The sequence below is a fragment of the Pan troglodytes genome, chromosome 7, assembly GCF_028858775.2.
Source record: "Pan troglodytes isolate AG18354 chromosome 7, NHGRI_mPanTro3-v2.0_pri, whole genome shotgun sequence".
NCBI classification, from domain to species: domain Eukaryota; kingdom Metazoa; phylum Chordata; class Mammalia; order Primates; family Hominidae; genus Pan; species Pan troglodytes.
In genome coordinates this window covers 151,461,038-151,486,912 of record NC_072405.2, presented here as the reverse complement: position 1 = coordinate 151,486,912, position 25,875 = coordinate 151,461,038, and the positions used below count along the sequence as shown (strand labels likewise).

The 25,875-nt window shown below is 51.0% G+C and overlaps 1 protein-coding gene and 1 long non-coding RNA gene across 17 annotated transcripts in view; one reads left to right on the top strand and one right to left on the bottom strand.

Annotated features, from left to right (window-relative positions):
• The first annotated feature begins 1,296 nt into the window (after window positions 1–1,296).
• On the top strand, window positions 1,297–8,933 carry LOC104007776 (uncharacterized). The gene is made up of 5 exons (XR_010159340.1): window positions 1,297–1,388; window positions 4,924–5,013; window positions 5,346–5,446; window positions 5,911–6,168; window positions 6,843–8,933. It is a non-coding gene; the product is annotated as an uncharacterized LOC104007776 (long non-coding RNA).
• Window positions 8,370–25,875, bottom strand: part of DENND3 (DENN domain containing 3) — a 67,796-nt gene continuing 50,290 nt past the window's right edge. For 7 of the 16 annotated variants that reach the window (XM_016959929.4, XM_016959931.4, XM_063816618.1 and 4 more), the window contains 7 exons: window positions 23,517–23,624; window positions 19,069–19,208; window positions 15,169–15,329; window positions 13,912–14,045; window positions 11,884–12,002; window positions 11,670–11,807; window positions 10,079–10,294 (listed from right to left, as the gene is read on the bottom strand). In XM_016959929.4, coding sequence (XP_016815418.3) covers window positions 10,094–10,294; window positions 11,670–11,807; window positions 11,884–12,002; window positions 13,912–14,045; window positions 15,169–15,329; window positions 19,069–19,208; window positions 23,517–23,624 — 1,001 coding nt within the window. In that variant the 3' untranslated portion in view covers window positions 10,079–10,093. Of the gene's footprint in view, window positions 9,444–10,078; window positions 10,295–10,651; window positions 11,808–11,883; window positions 12,003–12,341; window positions 12,423–13,911; window positions 14,046–15,168; window positions 15,330–19,068; window positions 19,209–22,399; window positions 22,558–23,516; window positions 23,625–25,875 lie in introns of those variants that run through there. The other 9 variants (XM_063816614.1, XM_063816617.1, XM_063816621.1 and 6 more) reach the window with 5 other exon arrangements.

Here is a 25,875-nt window from a genome sequence, read left to right as displayed (position 1 = left end):
ATTTGCCATCTGGGACCCTGCTTGCCCTCTGGGACCTTGCCAGGGACCCTGCCTGGCGCCCTGGCTGACGCGAGCCCGCGGCATCCCCTGTCGTCCTCCCGGTGCGTGCGGCCCCGCCATGTCCCGCCCCGCCGTCCCTGGCAGGGAGGGGCTGTGGAAGCCTCCGCCCACCACGGCACGCCCGGCACCCCCAGACTCGTGGCTGGGCTTTGGGAACACAGGTGGAGGCCCAGGGCGCGGAGGGCGGCGGGACCCAAAATCCAGGCGCTTCCCTCCCAGGTGGAGGAGGCAGCGAGCGAGAACAGCTTCCTGCAGGGGACGCCCGGCCACCGCGCCGCAATCCCGCCGCGGCCACAGAGACGCTCCCCGCCCCGGAACAGGCCTGAAGCAGTGGGAGCCCGAGACGCTGGGAGCCCCGCACCCCGGTGGCCGCCCGGGGCCCAGTGCCTGTGGGCGGGGAGGTGGAATCGACACCCCCACCAGGACCCCCGCCCTCGGGTGGTGGGCGGCCGTGACGGCGGCGCAGGGGCCAGGGGCGTGTGTTCCCCCGCCCGCCTCACCTGGCGCGCGGGTGCCTGGCCCACCTGAGCGAGCACCAGACCTGCACCCCGCCAACCAACGCTCCCCCGAGCGACCAGGCTAGGAGGGAACACCCGGCGCTGCGCCCCTTTCCTGGCCTTTCCCCAGGATGCTCACCAAGGATGAGCCCTGCGTGCCCAGCGGCCATCACGGGGCAAGAAGAAGTCGCCAAGACAGAGAATCAGTGACCCAGGCCTCCCAACCCGGTCTTTGTTCGTTTTTGAGACGGAGTCTCACTTTGTCACCCAGGCTGGAGTGCAATGGTGCGACCTCAGCTCACTGCAACCTCTGCCTTCCAGGTTCAAGCGATTCTCCCGCCTCAGCCTCCCGAGTAGCTGGGATAATTGACGCCCGCACCCGGCTAATTTTTGTACTTTTAGTAGAGGTGGGGGGGGGGGTCTCACCATGTTGGCCAGGCTGGTCTCGAACTCCTGACTCAAGTGATCTGCCCGCCTCGGTCTCCCAAAGTGCTGGGATTACAAGCGTGAGCCACCGCGCCCGGCCCGTCTTCACATCTTTGTCTCCACACTACTAATGTTAATTTTTTTAAACGAAATTTGAACCACTATGCAGAGTTTTGCAACCTACATTTTTTGTTGTTGTTTAGCAAAATATTTTCAACTTTCCTTGTTCCTGCATGTAGACCTACTGCATTCTGCAATAGCTGTTAGCATTGCAGGGTGTAACTTCTTTTTTCTTTTTTTTCTTTTGAGACAGGGTCTCCCTCTGTTGCCCAGGCTGGAGTGCCCAAGGTTGGTCGTGGCTCACTGAAGCATCCTGGGCTCTGGCCATCTTCCCGCCTCAGCCAGGTGAGTAGCTGGGACTGAAGGTGCACACCACCATGCCCTGCCTTTTTTTTTTTTATTTTTTGGTAGAAATAGGGTTTCCCTATGTTGCCCGGGCTGGTCTCAAACTCCTGGGCTCAAGCAGTCCTTCTGCCTCGCTCAGCCTCTCAAAGTTCTGGGATTACAGGTATGAGCCACTGTGCCTGGTCTTGTTTGCCCATTTTTAAATTGAGCTGTTCATCTTGTTACTGATTTGTAAAAACTCTATATATTTTGGATAAAAATTCTTTGTCAGATATAGTATTGCAAATATTTTCTTTTTTCCTTAATGATATATTTTGATAAAGTCCAATTTATCCATTTTTTCTTTAGTGTTTAGCTTTTTTGTGTGTTCTCTCTAGAAAAATCTTTGCACCAAGATGGCAAAGATGTGCTTGTTTCTAGAGCTTCTAGCTTTACATTTAGGTGGGTGAGCCACCTTGAGTTAAGTTATGTGTAGTGAGGTAAGTGTTGAGCTGCTTCCCTTTTCCATACGTTTATCCAGTCATTGCAGCACCATTTGCTGAACAGACTTTCATTACCGAATTGTCTTGGAATTTTTGTTTTTGTATAGTCAACTGACTTTATGCTTGCGCATCTAGACCCTACGTTGTGTTCCATTGATTTAATTACCTATATTTATGTCAAATCCTACCGTTTTAATTATTGTAGTTTTTTAGCAAAGCATAAAGGTATATGAGTCCTCTGGCTTCAGCCATCCCACCTGGCTTGATCTTCTTCTTGAAGGTTATCTTAAATATTCTACTTTGCATTTCCATATATGTTATAATCAAATTCTCAATTTTTTTAAAAAATTATGTTAGCATTTTGATTGGGATTAAATTGAATCTATCAGATCAATTTGGAGATAACTAACATCTTTACAATATTTAATCTCCCAGTCCATGAAAATGGTATATCTTTTATTTCAGTCTTTAACATTTTCTGTCAGCAATGTGTTTGAGTTTTCAGTCTTTTACATCATTCATTAAATTTATTTCTACTGAATGTGTTTTTTATGCTACTGTATTTTAACAGTTTACAAGTTGTTTGCTGTTAGAATATAGTAATGCAATGATTGTATATTGACCTTGTATCCAGTACCTTATAGAAAAAACTAGAAAAATATTCTAGTTTTTAAAATAGATTGTTTAGGATTTATATAAATGGTCTTGCTGTCTTCTAATAAAGATTGTTTTGCCTCTTCCAGTACAATCATCTTTTTTCCCCCCTCAATGTTCTGCTGAACCAGTACAATGTTTATGCCCCCCCTTTTTTTTCCCCCTATTGCCCTGGCTAGAATCTCTAGTACAATGTTAACAGGAAGGGGGAAAGTGAATATCCCTGCCTTGTTCCCATTCTTGGGGGGAAAGCAATTAGTCTTTCACCGTTAAGTATGATGCTTGCTGTGGGTTTCTTGTAAATGCTCTTTATCAATTTGAGGAAGTTCCCTTTTTCTGCATCTATTGAGATGATCGTTACGGCTTTTCTCCATTGTTCTACTGATGTGTTAAGTTACATTGATTGAGTTTTGAATGTTAAATTCACCTTGCATTTTGCAACCCCACTTGGTCAGGATATATTAACCTTTAAAAATATTGCTGGTTTCGATCTGCTATTATTTTGTTTAAGAATGTTGCATCTGTGGTGGTTTTTTTGTTTTGTTTTTGTTTGTTTTGAGACGGAGTTTCGCTCTTGTTGCCCAGGCTGGAGTGCAATGGCGTGATCTTAGCTCACCGCAACCTCTGACTCCCAGGTTCAAGCAATTCTCCTGCCTCAGCCTTCCAAGTAGCTGGGATTACAGGCATGCGCCACCAAGCCTGGCTAATTGTTTTTGTATTTTTAGTAGAGACAGGGCTTCTCCATGTTGGTCAGGCTGGTCTCAAACTCCCGACCTCAGGTGATCCGCCCGCCTCGGCCTCCCAAAGTGCTGGGATTACAGGCGTGAGCCACCATGCCCGGCCCTTTTGTTGTTGTTGTTTAATTTAGGTTTTTGAGGAATAGGTGGTGTTTGGTTACATGGGTAAGTTCCTTGGCGGTGATTTGAGATTTTTGTGTACCTTCACCTGAGCAGTGTACACTGTACCCAATGTGTAATCTTTCATCCCTTGCCCCTCTCTCACCCTTCCCCACCGAGTACCCAAAGTCCATTGTATCATTCTTATGCCTTTGCATCCTCGTAGCTTAGCTCCCCATATCAGTGAGAACATACGATGTTCTCTATCACTTAGAATAATGGTCTCCAATTCCATCCAGGTTGCTGTGGACACCATTACTTCATTCCTTTTTTATGGCTGAGTAGTATTCCACGATGTAAATACACCACATTTTCTTTATCCACTCGCTGATTGGTGGGCATTTGGGCTAGCTCCATATTTTTGCAATTGCTAATTGTGCTGCTATAAATATGCATGTGCAAGTGACTTTTTCATATCATGACTGATTTTCCTCTGGGTAGATACCCCAGGAATTTTGCATCTATGTTTCTGATGGAAATTGATCTATAATTTTATTTTCCTGTAAGATCTTTGTCAACTATCGGTTCATGCTGGTCTCCTAAAATGAGTTTGGAAGGGTTCTCTCCTCTTCTATTCTTCTGAAAGGGTTTCTGTAAATTCTATTATGCCATACTTAAGAGTTTGTTAGAATTAACTAGTGAAAGCAATTGAGTCTAGAGATCTCGTCTTTCTGGGGGATTTCTTCTTTCTGGGAGATTTTTGACTACAAACCAATTTCCTTTATAGACTTAAGACTCCTCAGATTTTACTTCTCCTTGTGTTGGTTTCATAAAGTTATCTTTAAGAAATTTGCATATTTTAAACTAGTTATTCATAATATCCTTGTGATGTATGTAAGATTTGTATCTCACTTCATTCCTGATACTGGAATGAAATTCGTGCATGTGTGTGTTTTTCTTGATCAGTCTTGATAGGGGTTATCAATTAGAGAACGAACTTTTGGCTTTGCTGATTGTTTTCCCTTTCATTGAGTTTTGGTCTTTATTATTACCTTCCTTTACTTATTTTATTTAAACATGCTTTTATTTTTCTACGTTCTTATGATTAAAATTTAGATAGCTGATTTGAAACCTTTCTGCTAATAGAGGCATTTAAAGTTATAATTGTTCTCCTTAGCTACATCTCATACATTTTGGTTTTTAATTTTCTTCAAAAATGAAGAGATAGCATCTCCCTATGGCTGGTCTCGAACTCCTGGGCTCAAGGGATCCTCCTGCCTTGGCTTCCCAAAGTGCCAGGATTATGGGCATGCACCACCATGTGCAGCCTGCATCCCATACATTCGGATATATTGTGTTTTCACTATCATTCAGTTCAAAATATTTTCTAATTTCCTTTGTGTTTCTTTTTTGACTGATTGGGCTATTTTGAAGTATGTTGTTTAATTTCCCAACATAATTTTGAGATTTTTAGGCATATTACCACCGTTGATATGCCATTCCATGTCTGTGTGGTCAGAGAACATAGTCTGTAATATTTAAATCTTCAAATTTATTTTATAGCCCAGCATGTCATCCAGCTTGATGAACATTCCACGTGCACGTGACAAGAATGGATATTCTGCTGTTGTTGGCTGTAGTGTTCTATGTCAGGTCAGGCTGGTTGAAAGTGTTGTTAAATCTATATCCTTGCTAATTTTTGTTTACTTTTTCTATCATTTTCTGAGAGAAGAGTGTTAAAATCTCTATGATTGTGGATTTTGTCTGTTTTCTCCTATAGTTCTACCATGCTTGCTTCATCTCTCTTAAATCTCTATTATTAGTTAATTCATCTTCTTGATGAATTGACCTTATTATTATGCTTTTTCTGTTTGGTTCTTGTAGTAAACCATGAAGTATGTTTTGTCTGATAGTAATATAACCATACCAGCTTTTTAATATTTACTGTTGGCATAGTAAAACTTTTTCTTTTTCTTTGTTTTCAGACAGGGTCTCACTCTGTCACCCAGGCCGAGTGCAGTGACATGAGCACAGTTCACGGTAGCATTGACCTCCCAGGCTCAAGCGATCCTCCCACCTCAGCCCCGTGAGTAGCTGGGCCTACAGGTCCGCACCACCACATCCAGCTAATTTGTTAATGTTTTTATAGCGATGGGGGTCTCACTGTGTTGCCCAGGCTGGTCCCGAATTCCTGGGCTCACGTGATCCTCCTGCCTCAGCTTCCCAAAGTGCTAGGATTATAGGTGTGAGCCACCACATCCAGCCTAAAACTTTTTTCATGCTTCTACTCTTATCTCATTTGTGTTTTTATATTTAAAGTGAGTCACTTGTAGACAACTTATAGTGGGTTTCCTTTTAGACCTAGTTTGACAACCTGTGCCTTTTAGTTGGAGTGTTGCATCCATTTACACTGAACATAATTATCAGTATGGTGAGGTTGAAGTCTACCATCTTGCTACTTATTTTCTACCTGTCACATCTGGCTTTTTATTCCTCTATCACTGCTTTCCTGTCTTTTTGGTGAATCTTTTTTAATATTTCATTTTGTAGCCATCCCTGTGGGGGTGTCAGTGATGCTTGGACTCCACTAAGTGCACCATTGTCCTACTCCATCTCCTTCGAGCCTGCTGTCAACCTCTGCACACATGGCCTCGGCCCCTAGCCCTGGATGACCACCACTGGACCCAGCAGAACGGCAGCAGTGGTTTGCTGGCCCAGCACCTAGAGCTGCAGAATATGCTCCCTTGACCCTCAGGGAAAGACGCAGAGCTAGTGAGACTTACTCTCTCCTCCACCACCAAAGTGAAGGTGAGTTTACCCCTCCCTCATCCCAGGATCCTCCCTGAATGGGCCAGGGGCTGCTGCTAACACATCTCAGGACCGCCAGCTTCAGCCCCGCTCCCAGTGCCTTGTTAAAGGTGAGAGCACTAGCGGAAAGAAAGGCGGCACGTCAGGGCAAGAGCAGCTTCTGAGGGCCTCTCCAAGCCCAGCCCTGCCTCCTTGGCAGTGAGGTATGCCCACAACCTCCACTTTGCTCTTAGTACTGGGGCCAAAGTATCCTGGGTGTAAAATGGGGATGATCCTCTCCGTGCCACGGGGTCCTGAGGATCATACACAGCAGTGCCTCTAAAGCGCCTGGCACAGCAGCTGACCGGAGCACACGGGCAACACACGGGCAACACACAGGCAACAAACAGGAGCTGGAAGAGTTTCCTGTGGCTGCCAGAACAAACACCACAAACCAGACGTGGCGGTGGGGGGTCATGCACCCGACATTTATTTTCTCACCGTTCTGGAGGCCAGAAGTCAGATCCAGGTGCCGGCAGGGCCACACCCCCTCTGAGGGCTCCGGGGTAAGAAGCGTCCTGGCCTCTTCCAGCTCCCCGTGGCTCCAGGATCCTGGGCTTGTGGCTGCGTCGCTCCTGCCTCTGCCTCTGCCTTCACGTGGCCTGTCCCCATGTGTCTTTTCCTCTCCTCCTCAGGACATTTGTCATTGGATTTAGGGCCCACCCAGAATCCAGGAGGGGCGCATCTTCAGATCCTTAATGACATCTACAAAGACCCTTTATCTAAATAGGTCAGATTCACAGGTCCCGGCGGTCAGGACATGGACATACGTTTTTGAGGGCGCCATTCAACCCGCAACGGGAGCCATCACATTCTCATTTCTCCTTCCTTAATGTTCTCACGGGCCCAGCACACAGGCCAGGATGGAGCATTCTTTGAGGTGTTCCTGGGAGCCCAGCAACAGACTGGGTGTTCAGTGTGCCCCTGTCGGTCTCCACGTGGGCCCTGCAAGGAGGAGCCACCCCCGTTTTACGGGGGGTTCAGGGCTTGTGGCCAGATGCGCAGCTAGGCCTGGATCAGGCTCCCGTCCGGCCCCAGTGCGTCTGCCGTGCCCATGACCCCGGGCTGTGTCTCTCAGAATCCGCCAAGATTCCAGGGCAGATAACTGCAGAGCTCCCCCGAGTCCTGTGCACGCCTCGGCTCACACTGCAGCTCAGCGGCAGCAACGCGGGTGACAGAAACCAGCTCTGTGTCTGTGAGCCTCTGCCTCACCTTCTGGGGGATGGCACAGTATTGCTCCAAGACATGCAAACTAACAGCTGCGGGCAGCAGAGACAGTGAGGCAACCCTGCCGCACTCTCCAACCATGCCCTCCTCAGGCATGCGGAGAAAGCACCCCTTCATCTGTGCAAGGAATCCTCAAGAAGCAGACAAAATTCATGCACCGTTAATTCAGATGTTACAGTCACATCCAGTGCTAAGGGCTGTCCTTTGAAAACGGCTGAGGTAGACACATCTTCCAAGAACAAATCATAGAAATGTTACCAGGCGATTGTCTTCACAACCTCTGCGTCAGTGATGGGGACTTGGGGGTAAGTTTTTGGTTGGTGTTGTGAACAGTGCCAGCTCCCTAAAGCAAGCTTGCTTTTCTGTTGTTTGAAATACTGCAGGAGAACTGAAATTCTCTTAAAATATACCGGTTTCCGGTTCAAGAGAAATACTTTTTTGCACCAATTTAATTCAGGTTTCTAAAGCCGAGGCAGGGATGGCATCACAGTCTGTTGAATGAATTCCAGCTCATTTGGGGCCTTTCCATGACAAATCATTCCTAATGGAATCTCTCCAAAGCACAGGGGAAAAAAATCGAAGGCATCAAAGTGCCCTTTCCATTTCAATAAACTCCACTGGCCAGGATTCTGTTTGCATAACACAGAATAAACATGGAACCCAGGCCTGCCCAGCACATTTACTCCCTGGTTAGCACCTCTGTTCACCTGTTTTCTCTTTTATATGAGTGACCATTTCCTAAAACGCAATCAATCAATCACTGTCAAGTAAGATCTTGAAATTATCACCATGGAGAAAAGACATGAAGAGTCTGCATTAAGGTAACGTGACCGGTGCCTAGAGTGAGGAAGGAGCACGTTTCAGAATGGTCCCGGGTCATTTTCAAGACCTTCGCCCCGTCACTGTTGGATGAAATAAGGAGCCGGACATCAGTGTTTATTAAACCAGATTTATTCTCCACAAGCTGAAGATACCTGAGGTTACATGAGGACTGGCATTAAATAATTTATAAATGTATTTCTGACAGACTTTTATCATAAGGATTCATGTGTTTACAAAAGCAAAATCCAACCTCTCCGCAGCTAGAAAGTGGGAAGGTGCCCGGGCTGCAAGCACAGCCTTGGGGGAGGATGAGGCCACATAATTCTCTCCGCCCGCACTCTCAGAACGCCCCAAGAAGTTAGTGGCTATGCAAAGCCAAGCCTTGGGGGAAAACCTGGTCCGTGGTGTGGACTCTCCAAAATGCAGACCCAACCGGAGGCCGGGCCCGCCTTTCCATCTGGAGGCACTGCAGAGCTTCTGAAAGCGGCCCATCCCAGGAGCCTGGCAAACACCCCCAGAGACCCTCAGGATGCGCCGGCCCTGGGGCTTTGTCCTGAGAAGCTGGGGCTCCGTGGCCCAGCTTGTGGATGGGTGCCCAGGGGGCAGGCCCCATGTCCTCAGCACGTGCTGACACGCTCCCTCCGGCTCCAACAACCACACCAGAACCTTCCATAGAACATTTAAGTAATGAAATCTCAACATTACAGTAAAAAGGTGCAAAGGGTCTCTTTTGCAAATATTTATGTACAGCTAAGATCTTGTTGAGTTCAGTAGAGCATGCTGCGCGTACACATACGCAGTGTGCACACGGATTCGGGGAACTGAGCGGCACGCTGGAAGACGAGATCACACGTGTGCACACGGATTCGGGGAACTGAGCGGCACGCTGGAAGACGAGATCACACGTGTGCACACGGATTCGGGGAACTGAGCGGCACGCTGGAAGACGAGATCACACGTGTGCACACGGATTCGGGGAACTGAGCGGCACGCTGGAAGACGAGATCACACGTGTGCACACGGATTCGGGGAACTGAGCGGCACGCTGGAAGACGAGATCACACGTGATGCTGTTTTACTTTTGATCCCATGTGCTTTCCTGGGCATGATATTTTAGATGGAACTTTTTCTGGTCTGGAATCTTTGGTAGAAAAAAGGTCTCTAGGATGATTATAAAAATGTTGCATCTATTAAAAAGAAAAGGAAAAAAGACAGCTTGCCTCAGCTGGCCCAACCCCTGTCGCAAACACCTGATCGCAGGGTGGTCCCCTCCACCTGGGTAGGCCCTGTCCACCTTCTGTGATGGGAGAGAGCCCACAGTGGTTACCCGAACCACCCTTCTCAGGCCTCGCTGGAGGCCCCGGGGCTCCCGGCTCCCTGTCATGTGCCCAGCCCAGTGTTCCTCGGTGATTCGTAAGGACTGGGTGAGTGAATGAAGGAAGTAAGGAAAGGTAAAACCAGAGACGTGAGGGCCACGGGTCACCTGTGACTCGGCCAAGCTGCTGGCTCCAGTGCCAGCCCCTGGTTGTGGATTCCAGAACTTTCTAGGCAACAAAGTAACCTCCCAGCAGAGGTTATCACCAACAAGACGCAGCTGCCTGCCTGAGACACACCCCAACAGGAAACACCCTTGGTGCAGTTTAACCAGGGGGCCCGAAGGCCTGAGAGAAGGTGCGTGGCCATGGGTCTCGCGGCTGGCCACACGGTAAGTGGGCTCCATGCTGAGCCTGGGCTGCTCTGCCCTGCCACCCCTCCAGGCTTCTGCTCCTGGCAGGCTCTAGGGGGCAGCCAGTCCCCACACATAGGGCACAGTTCCACTTGGCAGACTCAGCCACGTTTATTCCCCTTTCCAAATGGCGACCTTCCCCTCCTCCCTGCCCGACCCACTCAGCACGTATCTGTCCTCAGCCGAGCACAGCGTCCTCACGGTGTCCATGTGCGCCACCAGCTCCTTCTCCACGGTCTTCCTCTCGGCGTCAATCACGTAGATTTTCCCCTTGGGTGTTCCCTGCCCCAGCCCTCGGCTGCCCACCCAGACCTGCCAGGGAGAAACGGGAGGGGTCAGCAGGGAAAGAAGCCCCTCCCAAGAGCACCAGGGCTTTGCCCGGCTACCCAGAATTGACGCGTGTGTCTCCAAATCTATGTCCTTCCTGGACAGGGCCTCTGCCGCCTGAGGGTCAGGGCCGCCTGGCAGGTGCACAGGACCCTTCTCGGGCTTAGAACCTAATGGCCGAGGGGCCTCTGGGGAAGAAGACTGCATTGCCTGCTGGAAAAGTGCTGGGGTGCATCTTAAGTGTTCTCACCAAACAACAGCCACCTGTGTGAGGTGACAGATATGGTAATTAGCTTGTGATTATTTCACAATGTATACTGAAATATCACCTTGTATACCTTAGATATATATAATTTTTATTCATCAATTATACCCCAGTTAAGTTATGGGGGAAAACACTAAACGAATTCCGCCCCACCCCCGCCGTGTCTCCGACTTGCTCGGGGCCTGGAAGTCCAGCTTTCCTTCCAATTTCTCCCTTTTCAGATGAGAATGTCTAACCTCTGCCTGGCCCAGCCTTGTGTTTTGGGAAGAGACAGCCTGTTCTAGCTGCGCAGGTTCACGGTGCAAGAGGGGTTGGTTCTGCCCCAGGTGGGACCCGTCCACGGCTCACCCACATCGGAGGGCTTTGGCTTCACTTGGAGATTTGGGGCTCAGAACTGACGCTGGAGGGACTAGGACTTCGGGGGATGTAGTGATGGAGGGGGTGTATTTTGCAGGTGGAACAGATGTGGATTTAGGGGGCCAGAGGGCAGACTGTAATGGGTTGAACAGTGTCCCCCCAAATCCATATCCTCTCTGAACCTCAGAATGTGAGCTTCTTTGGAAGTAGAGTCTGCAGATAGACAGTTCAGATGTGGTCACACTGGTTAATCCAGTACGACCAGCATCCCCATAAGAGACACACACAGGGAGAGAGAGTGCCATGTGGTGCAGGCACAGGTTCGAGTGCCACGTCCACAGCCAGGGCACGCCAAGGACGGCGGCCACATGAGCAGGTGGTGGAGAGAAGGGCCTGCAGTGCACGCTCCCCCCGAGCCCCCGAGGGAAGCGGCTCTGCCGACACCTTGGTTTTGGACCTCCAGTGTCGAGAACTGTGAGAAAATTAAGTTCTGTCATTTGAAGCCATCCAGTTTGGGGGAATGCGCTGTGGAGTGCTTGGACCACACCATGAAACCAGCACATGGTGACCTGTGGGCCCGTTGGCACCAACCCTGCACGTGCCTGTTAGGAGGGGAGCCCTGAGAGGCGAAGGCAGGAGGGCACGAGGGCGTGCGGCTGGCTCTCGGGAGCATGGGGATGCGGCCAGGGCAAGCGAGACCTGCCGGGGATGCTGGGGATGGCGGGCCCTCCACCCTACCTGCTTCTTCACCCGGATCATGCAGTTGATCTCAGAGCAGTCCTTGAGGGGCACCCTCTGCGGGGGCTGGGCCAGGTCCTTCAGGCTCCAGATGTAAACCTCGCTGCGTCCTGCACAGGCCGCCCACAGCTGCTCCTCCTGAAACACAGGGCACGGTGTGGGCTATGGGCCCCGGGCCACGCGCGTGCTGGGCCCACAGCCCCTGCTGGGATACCTCAGGAAGGAGCTGGAAGGCCAGGAAGGAGGTACTGGTGTCTTTGAAGTTCTCCTCAATCTTCAATTCTTGATGGAGGGATCCATTCATTTTCATGACCATGATGCTGTTACCTGTGCCTGTGGAAGGAAGGAGCTAGGATGGGGCCAGGCAGTGTCATTGGCAACATAAGACGCCAGCACCAGAGCCGGCCTCACTGCTCTTTCCAGCGTGGTGATGGGGGGATCACCATGTGCCACCTGGCGCCTGAGGCGTGCACGGGTGAGGACTACTGGGAAAAAATGCAAGCTAGAACCCTGGGTCTTTAAGAAGAAATGAGGCTCACCGGAAAACGTCAATATATGGGCAGTTTCTTAATTTTTCTTAACTTTCTTGAAAGATCATTGACTGCTTAAGCAAAAATTTTAAAGAATATATTATTGGGAGTACCACACTTGATACTGTTGTAAGCTTCTTACCCTATCCATGAAGCAGTATCATAGTTAGTTAAGGAGAGGGTGATCGGTTAAGGTTGCATATTGCAATTCTTAGAGCAACCGCTGAAAAATAAAACAAAAATATAATGCTTAAAAACAGTAAAGAAGATTAAATTGAACATAAAAATATTCAATACAAAAGAGGGCAAGAAAGGAAGAACAGAACAAATAACATGAGGGGAAGAAGGACAACCGTTGGCTTGCACCCAACCACGTCGCTACCGGCCCTGAAAGTGAGCGGAACAGTGGGCAGGGGCCTGCACAGGCGCTGCTCCCAGGGAGGCGTCAGCGGGCACCGGGCACACGACAGTGCTCAGCACCATCAGCCATGAGGGAGCCACAAATCCAAACCACAAGACACCACTTCACTCCCGCGGGGACGGTGTCAGTAAAAACAGGTGAGAACCAGTTTGGGTGAGGATGTGAAGAAACGAAGCCTGAGACTGCGGGTGGCGTGGAAGCTGCTGCCGCCACTTCAGAAAACAGTCTGACAGTTTTTCAAACAGTTAAGCAGAGTGAACCCAGTGCCCACTTGGGGCAGGGGAAGGACGAGCAACTTGTTCCATGTGCACACAATGGACTATTACCCTGCAAGAAGGAACGAGCTATTGATATCGATACTGAGAACGTCAGCGATGAATACTATAAACATCCTGCTGTCTGAATAAAGCCAGATACAGAAGAAGGCCTACTGTAGAGTCCATTTGTAGAAAGTTCTGTAAAAACCAAATTCAGATGACAGAACTAAGAGCACTTGTATCCCCTGAATGAGGGCACGGCCTGGAAAGGGGCACAGACGCTTTCAGCTGTGATGGAAACGCTGCGTGTCTTGATTTGTTTCGTGGTTATGTAGTTTAGATGTTTGTCAAAACACAACAAACTGAGCACTTTTTGGTGAGCTTTACTATATGTGAAACACGCCTCCATTACAAAAAAGAAAACGTATTCCCAGCCGTCACTCATGTAATCTGGCACATGCCGAGGAAGACCTCAAAGTGCCGGCAACTTCTGTGCTCTGGGGCGTCCAGAAATGCAGACACAGCCGCCAGGCAAAGCACCTGCTCCTCCCATCGCCCCCTGGCAAAATCCCCAGTCTGGGTCCACGGAGAGTCCCAGGCTGCAGCTCTGTGCCAAGCAGCCGAGGGGAACAGAGCACGGGCTCGCCAGCTGCCCCCAGGTGTGGAGACATGACGCACACAGAGGCCTCCCAGGAGGAGCAGCCGTGACTCCGGGGGACATGTGGGCCAGCTTCAACCCCAGAGCAGGGCACAGCGAAAGCCAAGGTGAGGGGCAGGAGAGCAGTGGAGCGTCCAGGCAAGACAGGCATCCCGTCAGCCGCTGGGTAGAAAGGCAGAGGGAGGCCTGGGCAGCCCCCAGGAGCAGCAGTGCGGGTGGAGTAAAGGTTGCTGCGACCACAGAAAGGGAACCCGAGTTTAAAACAAAGACCGGAAAGGCGTGAAGCAAAGGAAAGAGGCTTTCTGCTCTCGTTCAGCATCCTTTTCCCAGAGCAGGGAGGCAGGGTGCCCGCTCTGATGGCAGGGGCCGGACTTACAGCACCACAGGCGGCCGCCGTGCAGTCTGATGGACGTCAGGCCACCTCTCGGCAGCTGGAAGCGGCTGGTCACCTGCAGCGTGCTCACATTCCACACCAGCACCGTGCCGTCCATGCTGCACGAGTACACGTCACTGGGGGCACAAAACACAGACACACACCTTTAACTTGGGCCCCTGAAAACACTGCGCACATTTTAACCCAAGAGAGAACCAAGTCGCCATGAGAGAAAATGTGCTCAACACGGATAACCTGCAAACGTAACCTGCAAACATAACATGCAAACATGCAAACATGATAATAACATGCAAACATGCTATGAATGCAGCCACAGCCAGGCTTGGCTCAAATGTAACTGACTCGGCAGGAAAAGGCGGGTTTCTCGGGACGCCCACCTCTCCCACCACCGCGGGCCGCAGGCTCAATGAGGTGTTGTCATAGTGCCATGACATGACCATGAACTGAAATGGAACCTCGTCAGCGGGCCCCGTTCACACAAGGGACCAGGGAGCCAGCACGATCCTCAGAGCTCTCGGGTGACATGGGCTGGCTGCAGGTGCAGGCGGCTGTGGGCGGGGCTGGGCTCGAGCCTGCACCCTGCGCCACCCCTGAACCTCCTGAGCCAGCTTTGCTTCCAGACTAGCACCTCCCTACCCACCCCAACAGAGCCTGACACAGGCGCCCCCGACACTAAGTCAGGGGAAAAAGGAGTGGGGAGTGTAGCCCCTCACCCAGGGCTGGGGCTGCCTGGACCAAGTGGGCAGCCTTGAGCACTTTCCCCACCATGGGCCTCTGCTCAAGGAGACCCCAGCTCCTCCTCCCGTCTCCCTGGATGCCCACTGTGTCCAGTGCTGCTCCCACTGTGGGAAACAGCAGCGAACAGGCAGCCCAAGGCCAACACTGAGCACTCAGGCGATTATCAGGCGAGTCCAGGCTTCTGACACCATGGCTGGTGCACCTCTGGGAGGCTGTGCCCTCTCGGGGCTGCCCCATGCCACCGTGCCCACAGCAAGCTCAGCAGGAAGGCCGGATGTGGTGCCTTCATCACCACGCTTGGCCCACATTGGTGTCATGGGTTCTCCGCACCCGTGAGCAGAAGCAGACCGAGGACACCACCCAGCTTTCCTCGTTCTAGATCCACTTCACTCTACACCCCGCCTGGCCCCTGTGGGCACAAGACTTGGGAACCCTACCCGCTGTGCCTTCTGCCCACCCACAAGCCAAACAGTCCCTTCTCCCCAGCAGAGCTTACTGCACCTGGGTGCCTCCTGTCCGTCCTGCACAATCAAATCCGTGACACTGGAGCAGTGGGCTGTGAGCTGCTTGTTGCAGGACATGCTGTGGACGTTGATGATGTAGATGACGGAGTCTTCCGAGCCAACCCACACCTGGTTCTGGTCGGCCATCACCATGCAGTTCTAACGGGAGGCCACAGGAACGTGAGAAATCAGTCAGTCTCGATACTGGTGAAGTCATATTCTATACATTTACTGCACGTGCTGAATTAGCGGATATGGAACCACTGCTCATAGGGGACACGCCGGCTCAGGGTCCTGGGAGCCTCTGGCCCTGACGTTGTCATCCACCTATCAGTGCATAACCTTGTTCTCCGCATGCTCTGTTCACAGACACCTTATTGACTACGTATGATTGATTCATTAACACGAAACCCACGGCCGCCAGCACTGTCACTGCGGCCTGAACCAAGTTCATCTCACACATGCATTTTCTCTGCAAGACACGTCACCGCCTCCTTGTGCTTAGGGAGCTCCATGCTTGAGGCTATCTTAAATGGCAAAATCACCAACAAAAAGCAAAAAATGTGAAAACTGTGGCACCAATCAGGCCGAGGAGAGGACACTTGTTGGCCCAGAAAATCCATATCAGGTGACTCAAGTTTTTCCCCACTCTGTGCATGTGGATGTCTGTGGATCACCAAGAAAATACCACGAGTATCTGTTTTGGGAGTTACAAGTAAATATTAGCAGGTGGTCGAATTTGCAAATACGGAATCTCCAAATGATGAGACCGACTGTATGTGAACAAGCAGAACTGGCAGTGCTCCCAGTGTCTAGAGAGTGTGCTCAGGGTTTCTGGCTAAGCTAAGCAGAGTCAACATAATGATTGCTTTTAGACTCTTTGAAATCAGAATTTTTATTTTTATTTGTTTGTTTGTTTATTTTGAGACAGGATCTCACTCTGCCACCCAGGCTGGAGTGCAGTGGCATGATCATGGCTCACTGCAGCCTCAGCCTCCCAGCTCAAGCGATTCTCCCGCTTCAGCCCCCCGAGTAGCCGGGACTACAGCCATGGGCCACCACGCCTGGCTGATGCCACCACGCATGGCTGATGTTTGGCAGTTTTAGTAGAGATGGGGTTTCCCCACGTTGCCCAGGCTGGTCTCGAACTCCTAGACTCAAGCAATCCTCCTGCTTCGGCCCCCCAAAGTGCTGGGATTACAGGCGTGAGCCACTGCGCCCAGCCTTGAAATGCTTATAACTAAGAACGAACTGAAAAAAATTAAATTTAGAAAAATAATTTCCCTAATTTTTCCTTTTTTGTTGTTTGGTTTAAAGCATTACTAGACTTTTGTCAATATTTTTACTGTATCATGGATCCTATTACTTTGTCATCTGAGACTCATGATTTGAATATGGGGGGAAATGATTTTAGCAGGCTCTTACTACCTTCTAACATGTAAAGTTTGCTATTCAGGTATCTCAGAGTGGTCCCACCCTCTTGGTGGTATGTATTTGAGTTCACAGTATTTGTTTTATAGCAGTTTTGCAAGCACATACTGTGCCATGGGTTTTCCCACATTATTTTTAGACAAGGGAACACGGCCATCAAAACTGATACCATGGCCGGGCGCAGTGGCTCACACCTGTAATCCCAGCACTTTGGCGGGGCCGAGGCGGGAGGATTGCTTGAGCCCAGGAGTTTGAGACCAGCCTGAGCAGCACGGTGAAACCCCATCTCTACTCAAAATACAAAAATTAGCCGGGTGTGGTGGTGCGCACCTATATAGCCCCAGCTACTCGGGAGGCTGAGGCGGGGGGATCGCTTAAGCCAGGAGGTCCAGGCTGCAGTGAGCAGCGATTGCGCCACTACACTCCAGCCACGGGCAATGGGAGAGGGACCCTGTCAAAAAAAAAAAAACAAAAATGATACCAGCCAATGCCTAATACATACTTAGGTATATACTCCACTGGAGTGTTCTTTTCACATTAAACATGTAAAAAAAAAATCCTATCATGCTCAAGGAGTAAGGCATGAGGATTTCTCAGCAGATCCCATGATGGGGTGGCTGCTTGGAGGGTGACCAGATAGGAGGAGAGTGTAGATGCGAAAATATTTTGAAAACTATAAAATGCAATTTAAATGTGAACATCATCTGCAAATCCACGAGCAAGAACAGGAGAAACATGGACAAAGGGTGCGCAGGCCACGGTGCGGGGGAGTGTGGGGTCGCAGAGCACGGGCAGCTACTCAGCGGCCTCTCGGGCGACAGGGAAGCGCACACAGATCCGCAGGGAGGGGCAGCTCACAGCGCTGACGGGCAAACAGGGAAAATCCCCAAGAAATGATGGTCTGCAGGCAGGAGGGGCCGCTGGGGGCCTGGAGGGATGAGCAGGGCAGGAATCCCAGCTTCCACACTCAAGATACCATGGTCATGGAAGAAGCGACACACCATGGCACTGCCAAGGACACACTACTAAAAATGTATTAACAGTTGTACTTGTTTTAAAATTATCAGAAACAATTCAAACTTGCTTTAAATCAGGGGTGTGCACTCTTGTGGCTTCCCTGAGCCACAGTGGAAGAAGAATTGTCTTGGGCCACACATAAAATACACAAACATTAACGATCGCTGATGAGCTAGAAGGAAAAAGATTGCAAAAAAAACTCAACATATGTTTTAAGAAAGTTGTTCACAAATTTGTGTTGGGCCTCATTCAAAGCCGTCCTGGGCCACGTACAGCCTGCAGGCCACAGGTTGGACAAGCTTGCTCTAAATGAGAGGAATAATGTGTGACGAGTGGACGCTGAGTTTTGCTGGGCCCTGGTCTCTGCCACCTGGCACGTGGGGACAGGTGGATAACACTCAAGTCACTGCAGAGGCAGCTGTCTCCTCTTTTGCTCCAAAAGAGACCCAGTAACCACTGTGCCACCAGGAAACACCAGAGTTCCCAGGAAACACTGCAGGTTCATTTTAAGGCCCTGGTCCCTGGGAACCTTAGTGCTGCAGTACAGGATGGAAGACATCGTTCCCAGCCTGGGCAGCATGGCAAAACCTCATCTCTACAAAAAATACAAAATTAGCCAGGCATGGTGGCGTGCACCTGTAGTCCCAGTTACTCAGGAGACCGAGGTGGATCCCTTGAGCCCAGAAGGTCGAGGCTGCAGTGAGCCATGACTGAACCACTGCACTCCAGCCTGAGCAACAGAGCAAGACCCTGTCTGAAAAAAGAAAAAAAAGAAGGAAATTGTTCCCAAAGGGTAGTGTGAAGCCTGTAATAAGCAGGCAGAGACCACAATGGCTCCACTTCAACAGAACTGACGTCTATTTTTCTTATTTTATTATTATTATTATTATTATTTGTCTGTTTGAGACAGGGTATGGCTCTGTCACCCAGGCTGGAGTGCAGTGGCACAATCTTGGCTCACTGCAGCCTCGACCTCCCAGGCTCAGCGATCCTACCACCTCAGCTTCCCAAGTAACTGGGACTACAGGCACGCTCCACCATGCCCGGCTAATTTTTGTACTTTTTGTAGAGATGGGGGTCTCACTCTGTTGCCCAGGCTGGTCTCAAACTCCTGGGCTCAAGGCAATCCACCCACCTCAGCCTCCCAAAGTGCTGAGATTACAGGTGTGAGCCCCTGCAATCTATTTTTAGATGGGGGCCTGAAATCTGTTTTTAGATGAGAAACTCAAAGCCATTATCTTCTCCTTCAATAAGGACGTGTAAGTAGAAGTTTGGAACAAGCTTACATTTAATTTGAAAACTCCAGGTAAAAGTTAAGACCCCCTGTTTACAGAAACTGAGTGAGGCTGTGGAATAGCTTGTATCCTACTGTCGAATATGGATGGACACACTTGGGTTTCAGAAATCACATGAAGTCAGAGGCTTCTTTCCTGACGCTTCATGTACTCACCACTTTGGCAGTGCCCACTTTAAAGGAGCGCTGGTGGATGGTCCACGAAGAGGCATCGAACACGGTCACGTTGCCCTCGCTCAGAGCACACCATAACTTGGGGTGAGCATCTTCAACTTTCTCGGCTGGGTCAAGATGCCCTAAAGAGGAGAGCAGCACAAAACTGTTAGGAGGAAACGCTTCTGCTGTAGCAGCAGGTGACTGGTGCCCTTACTCAGGTGTCTCCTGGGCCCTCCTAAGTGCCAGGCCCGTGTTAGGTGCTGGACGTAAAAAGACGTGCCTAGGCAGAAGCTGCCCTGCCCTCTGGGAGCTCAGAGTCAGGGGGGCAGCTGGCTGGTGAGAGGGCCACAAAGACAGGGGCAGAGCCACAGGCAGACGCAGAGCCGAATGCCTGTGAGCTTTGCTAAGCCAGGACCTGCCAGCTGAGTGAGCATTCACTAGAGGAAACAGCCAGGCAGAGGGAACTGGAAGAGGAGCAGGTGGACACAGAGGGAGGGAGGGAGGGAGGGAGGGAGGGAGGGAGGGCAGCTGGAGAGACGGCGGCAGGGGCCATGGTGCCCCCCACACCCTCATGTGCAGCGGGCTCCGCGTCTTTCCCAGCACTGGGTGGCGTCCATCTTTTTAATTTCGGCCCTTCTAAGGGTGTGGAGCTTTTGGCTTTTAAATTGTGGTTTAATTGCATTTCTCTAATTGCTAATGAGCCTGATGGCTTGAACTGGCCATCCCCATGCCCTCCTGTGGGAAGTGTCTGTGTCTCGTTCTCCCTAGTTTGTGGCTGTTATTTTTTTTTAATCTTTTTTATTTTTACTTTTTAACAGACGAGGTCTTGCCATGTTGCCCGGGCTGGAGTGCAGCATGTTCACAGGTGCGATCGCAGCAAACCACAGGCTCCGAGTCCAGGGCTCTGGCCACCCTCCCGCCTCACTGGGACCACAGGCACGCCCGGCCAGCTGTTCCGGTGTTCTGGATATGAGCCCCTAACTGACTCCATGGTGCTGTATTCATAAATTACGTATGACATATAAAAATACCATAAAGCAAAAGACTGGTGAATCTGACTACATTAAAAGCAATGATTTTAGCAGCACCCATTTTAAAGATCCTTCCCAGTCTGCAGCTTACATTTTCACCCTCTCAAAAGTGTCTTCTGTCCATTTCCTGTGGCAGGGTCTGGGGAAGGGGCTGTAGGTGCCGTGTCCGGCCATGAAGATGGCAAGAAGCCTCTGAGACAGTCCAAGAAGCAGGCCCAGGAGAGGGACAGGGTTGATGAGGTTTCCAGCAGAAAGCAAAACAGACCAGAACCTCAAGGGGCCGAAAGCACAGGCCGCAGGGAGGCCCAGTCACAGCTGGAACTAAGACCCCTGGCGGAAAGCACGCTGCTCCCTCTGCCTGGGCGGTGGCGGCCTGGACTCCACTCCTGTTTCAACACCTGCACCCCCGCCAGGACAGCTTTTGCCATCTTCAGCTAGAGTGCGCGTTGCCCTGGAGCCTGTTGCACTTTCAAGCATAAACTTTTCTTTTTTTTTTTTTTTAATTAAAAAAAAAAACAAAAAACAAAAAACAAAAAAAAAAAACCTGACAGTGTCACGTGACGTCATTAGTGGCTTCTCACCCGTCATTCCCACCTGAGCCTGCCAGAGGGCGCTCTTTGGTCTTCTACCCTCAATTTTGTGTCACCGTGAATTAAACCAGCTCATTTGAAAGGAGGGAAAAAAAAGTGTCTTCTTTTTAAAATCATTGCTTTTGGCCAGTTGTGGTGGCTCACGCCTCTAACCCAGCACTTTGGAGGCCAAAACCGGCAGATTGCTCAAGCTCAGGAGTTCAAGACCAGCCTGAGCAATACGGCAAAACTCCCATCTCTACAAAAAAAAAAAAAAAAATACAAAAATTGGCTGGGCATAGTGGTGTGCACCTGCAGTCCAGCTAATCAGGAGGCTGAGGGGGGAGGATCGCTAGAGCCCAGGAGGCAGAGGTTGCAGTGAGGTGTCATCGCGCCACTGCACCTGGGTGACAGAGCCAGACCCTGTCTCAGAAAAAATAAAAATAATAAAGTCATTGCTTTTAATATAGTCAAATTCAACATTCTTTTCCTTTATGGTTAGTATTTTATATATAATTTATGCATTTTTTTCTTTACCATAAAGTCATGAAAATATTCTTCTACCCTATCACCTAGAAGTCTGCTTGCTTTCATTGTTCACATTTGCCTTTTACCACCGCGTTGAGATTTCGGCCCCCTTGGGCCTGACCGCAGGGCAGTCTGAAGGGGCGAGGTTTCACCTTTCCCCTGAGGATATTCAAGCGACCCCCCGCCCTGCAGTGCCGCCTCCGTCCTGAGACCAGAAGGGCAGGCCTCCCGGTCTTTCTGGGGTGCGATTCCAGTGGTCTGTTGCTCCCATGGGTGAGACACTGCCGTCTCTGAGAGGCACGCTCCCCATGGGCAGAGCCTGAGCTGACCTGTGGCCTGGCCTCAGGGCTGGTTCTCCTAACTCCTAGGAGCCTGTCGGAGACCCAGCCCCAAGCTAATGGGAGTAACAAGACTCCCCCTTCTTGATGGGGCCTGACCCCACCTCTTGTCCCTGCAATCTCACAAGGCTTGCAAAAGCCCTGCTCGGCTACCAGCTTCTCGGCCACCCCTTCCAGAATCGGCAGCCACAGGAAAAGGCGGCTTCCCCATTCTCCACGGCTGCTTTGCACGCTCTCTGCAGGCCTTCGAGATGCTCCTGGAGGGGATGCCACCTGAACTCCTCGCCCGTCATAACAGGAAGCCCAGAGTGAGTTTCATTTCAGGGAAACCAACCGGGACCTAAAAATACCATGTATTCAAATGCCATGGTCAAAGTGTCTTGGTCTGTGGAGTTATCTCTGGCGAAGTCAGCACAGAGCCCGGCTTAGACACATCAGGTAGGGCTCACGCGGGGCGGCCCTGATGACGCTGCCTGCTCACTCAGACAGGGTCTATCGCGTTCCTGGGTTTCTTGGCCTGCCATGAAGAGAGAAAAACTCTCTTATGGGGAAATCGCTTCACACACAGCTTCTCTGCCCACCTGAAGCATGAGCTCCGTGTGTGAATGGCCAGGTGCTCTGTGAAGCCGTGGACATGGCCTGTGAGAGGGGGTGACACCTACATCTGCATCCCTGACACCTACGGCTGACACCTGCAGACGCAGATGCAACAAACAAAGTGACAATTTTAAAAATCCCTTCTGGGCTGGCGCAGTGGCTCACACCTGTAATCCCAGCGCTTCGGGAGGCCAAGGTGGAGAGGTATATCGCTTGAGCCCAGGAGTTCGAGATCAGCCTAGGCAACATGGCGAAACCCCGTCTCTACACAAAAGTTTTAAAATCACCTGGTTTCGGTGGCACGTGCCTGGATTTGGTGGTACAAGCCGATGGTCCCAGCTACCCAGGAGGCTGAGGCAAGAGGATCGCTTGAATCCAGGAGGTTGAGGCTGCAATGAGCCATGACTGCACCAACTACACTCCAGCCTGGGCAACAGAGCAAGACCCTGACTCAAAAACATAAAAAATACACACAAAATACAAATCTTTTCTGCCGAGAACTGTATTCCTTTGTTTTCCACACTGTAAACCCTCAGCATAAGCTTCCCTGCTGCATTGTCCATAAGCCAAAATTAAATAAAAGTATTTTCCACAGTTTCAACGTGCAACATGACAGCCATCTTTTTTTATACCAAGACCCTTGGCCGCACCCATTTCCTTCTCCTGCCACCACCCTGATGCGGCATGCAGGGTCCCAGGAAAGCCAAGCACAGGAGGCAGGTGCAGCCGCACCCAGCGGAGAAGAGGGACTGGCAGGCACTCAGGGCCGCTCAGGGCCACACAGACTCCTTGTCATTCCAGTTTCTATGACAACAAATATCTGAGGCGCCATCACCTTATCACCATGACAAGAGGATCCGATTAAGAGCTTCTGGGGAAACGATGTGAGCGAGAGTGCTTTAGAAAGTGCCAGTGTTAGCCAGGCATGGTGGCGGGTGCCTGGGGTCCCAGCTACTCGGGAGGCTGAGGCAGGAGAATCACTTGAATCCAGGAGTTGGAGGTTGCAGTGAGCCAAGATTCACCACTGCACTCCAGCCTGGGTGACAGAGCAAGACTCCGTCTCAAAAAAAGAAAGAGCTAGTGTGACCGTCGACTGCTCTAGAAGGTGAGGGACGGCAGCCCTGGGGCGGGAGCTCAAGTGCTGGCCCCATTCCATCTCCCGTGGGCTCTCTGGCTCCAGTCACCGTGAGGCTGAGTCCATGGAGCGGTCGTGCCAGCTGCACACCTGTCACTCAGCACTTCACCTCAGAAAGCAACAGGCACCTTGTCCCCACTTATCCCGTGACACTGGCTCCCCTTTCACTTCAGGGCTGACCCTGAACCCAAACCTAAGTGCATCAGATTGGCTGAAAACTGGCAGCGAGGAGCGGGCAGAGGGGCCTTACCCGGAGTGTAGAGCAGCACATCCACCGCTTGTGGGAACGCCTCTCCCGCCGAGGGGTTGATTTTATGCTTCAGTGTTTCCAGGGTTGTCTCCGGAAGCGTCATGGGCACTGAAAGACAAGACACTTGGAGTGTTACTGTTGCAGCCTCAAGGAAACAGACGCGATGCAACGGCCTCACGCACTCTGATTTCTGCAGAATATCAGCTTGCAGGTAAAACTTCTTAATTTGTGAAGACGAAGGTCTCTTGGACCCGGGGCACTGAAAGAAAGCCATGCACCCTCGGCCTCCTTTCCTGGTTGTCACCTGGTGTGCGAGTGAGTGGCCAGGCGCATCCCCCACCTGTGTCCACACCACACCTCCATGCCCCTATGCCTCGAGCTGCCTTTGTTTAAACACAGCCTTCTTCTCTGCTCCTGAGCCATCCCATCTGATCTCTAGCTACACCCAAACATGACACAGTGCCCAGCAAAGCGGAGATATAAAATTCTCCTCAATAACGAAGCCCTCCCAAGATGAAACCCAGAGACCTAACCCACGAGCGCGGTTTCCCAGCCTAGAACCAGGGGCGTGTTGGGCTGGATAATCCTGGCTGTGGGCGAATGCCCGGCATCCTGTGTGCCATGGGATGTTGAGCATCACGAGATGCCAGTAGCACCTCACACACAACCACAGATATCTCCAGGTGCTGTCAAATGCCTCTCCGCAGTGAGGGGGTGCAACATCGCCCCCCGTTCAAAACCACTGCTCCTCAGGATATCCTAATGCTCCTCTTGCTATCCAATCCAACCCATGTTTCCAGGCAAAACCTAAAGCGGCCTCCTGCCTGGAGGCCCCCGGGGACAGCCTGCTCTGACACGGCTCCTCATTGCTGCCCGGAGGCCCCTGGGACCAGCCTGTTCTGCGGTCCCTCCTGCCAGCCCCTGCGGGCGCCTCGACCTCCTGCGTCCAGGACTCCCTCAGTCCCTGCCATCCAGGGCCTGCCCCTTAAGTGCTTCTCTTCCATCATTTTGTTACTGTCATAGCAACCTGATGAGATTGGTCCCGTTATCCCCATTTTGAAAAAAGAAAGATGAAGAAACCGACACACATCGACATCCGTGATCAAATGAAGATCACACTGTCAGCAAGGGGTCGACCAGGACTCCGCACGAGGCTGGCGGGCTACACCGGGCTGCGGTGAAAGCCAACTGGCCGCGGCCAACGCCTCTTCAGCTCCTGCCTCGGATTATGACATCTTCGGGTATTATTTAATTCCGTACAGTCTGAGACCTTCCATCATGAGTTGACCATAAGCTACTAAATTAAGCTCAGGCTCGTGTGTCCTGAGCTTTACACATGGGAAAATGTTTCCGGATTTGTAACGAGGGAGCGGGAGCCAGCGCACCACACCAAGTGACACCAGCATGGCGGCTCCTCCTCTGCCGTCATGCGCTGATAACAGAGGCGTTAGAAGGCTTTCCTGTAAACGCCCGACAGAGATTAGGCATGAGTTTGGAATGAGATCAACGGCTGAAGTAGGGGGTTTGTTTGATTTTGCTCCCAAGGAAAAAGAAAAGAGCAATCAATGTCTGGTTCCAGGACTGTCAGACAAAAGCTCCTTCAAGCCACTCAGCTGGCCTTGCAGGAACGCAGGCACCTGAGCCCGGCTGCTGCTGCAGCTCAAGGTCCCTCTGGGTCATGTGGGAGAGGGATTCTGTACCCAGAAAGTGGCAGAGGTCCTGCAGTTGGTGACAGATGCCACAAAGAGAGCAAACTGTGCCCAAGGAAATAAACACGTAAGTGAGGTTTGTTCCTAATTCTGCGACTTTTTAAAAAGCCAGAGTCCCCTAGATCTACGCCCAAGGGAAATGAAAACAGATGTGCACACCAGAGCTTGCACATGAATGCTCACAGAGGCCACGCCAGTGCTCACTCACTGATGAAGGGACAGACCAAACGTCCTTCACCCGAACGGTGTCTATCACTCAGTCACAAGAAGACCAGAAAACCCTAGGCTTGAAGATCACCTTTCACAAGAAAAAAATGGGAGTCCAGCACCAGCCTCTATGGCTTCCAGAATGCGAGAGCCAGATGCAAATCTACAGGACAGTCAGAGGATTCCTGTCTGGGGAAGCTGACCCAATCAATAAAAAAGCGGATCCTGACGTGCAGGGCCTCTCCTCACTCATGCAGCGGTGAAGCCCGTCAGTCAACAGGCCAGCTGTGTAGAGGTTCCCAGCTTCTCAGCAGGTGTGTTCCTAACTGCAAGTCCCAGACACCCACTCCCCACCAGTCAGAGATTCCAGGAGCCGCTCCACAACCTCCCACAGGTTTCTACTCTGCTTCAGCCAGCCAGAGGAAAGGCGGCTGTTTGTAACT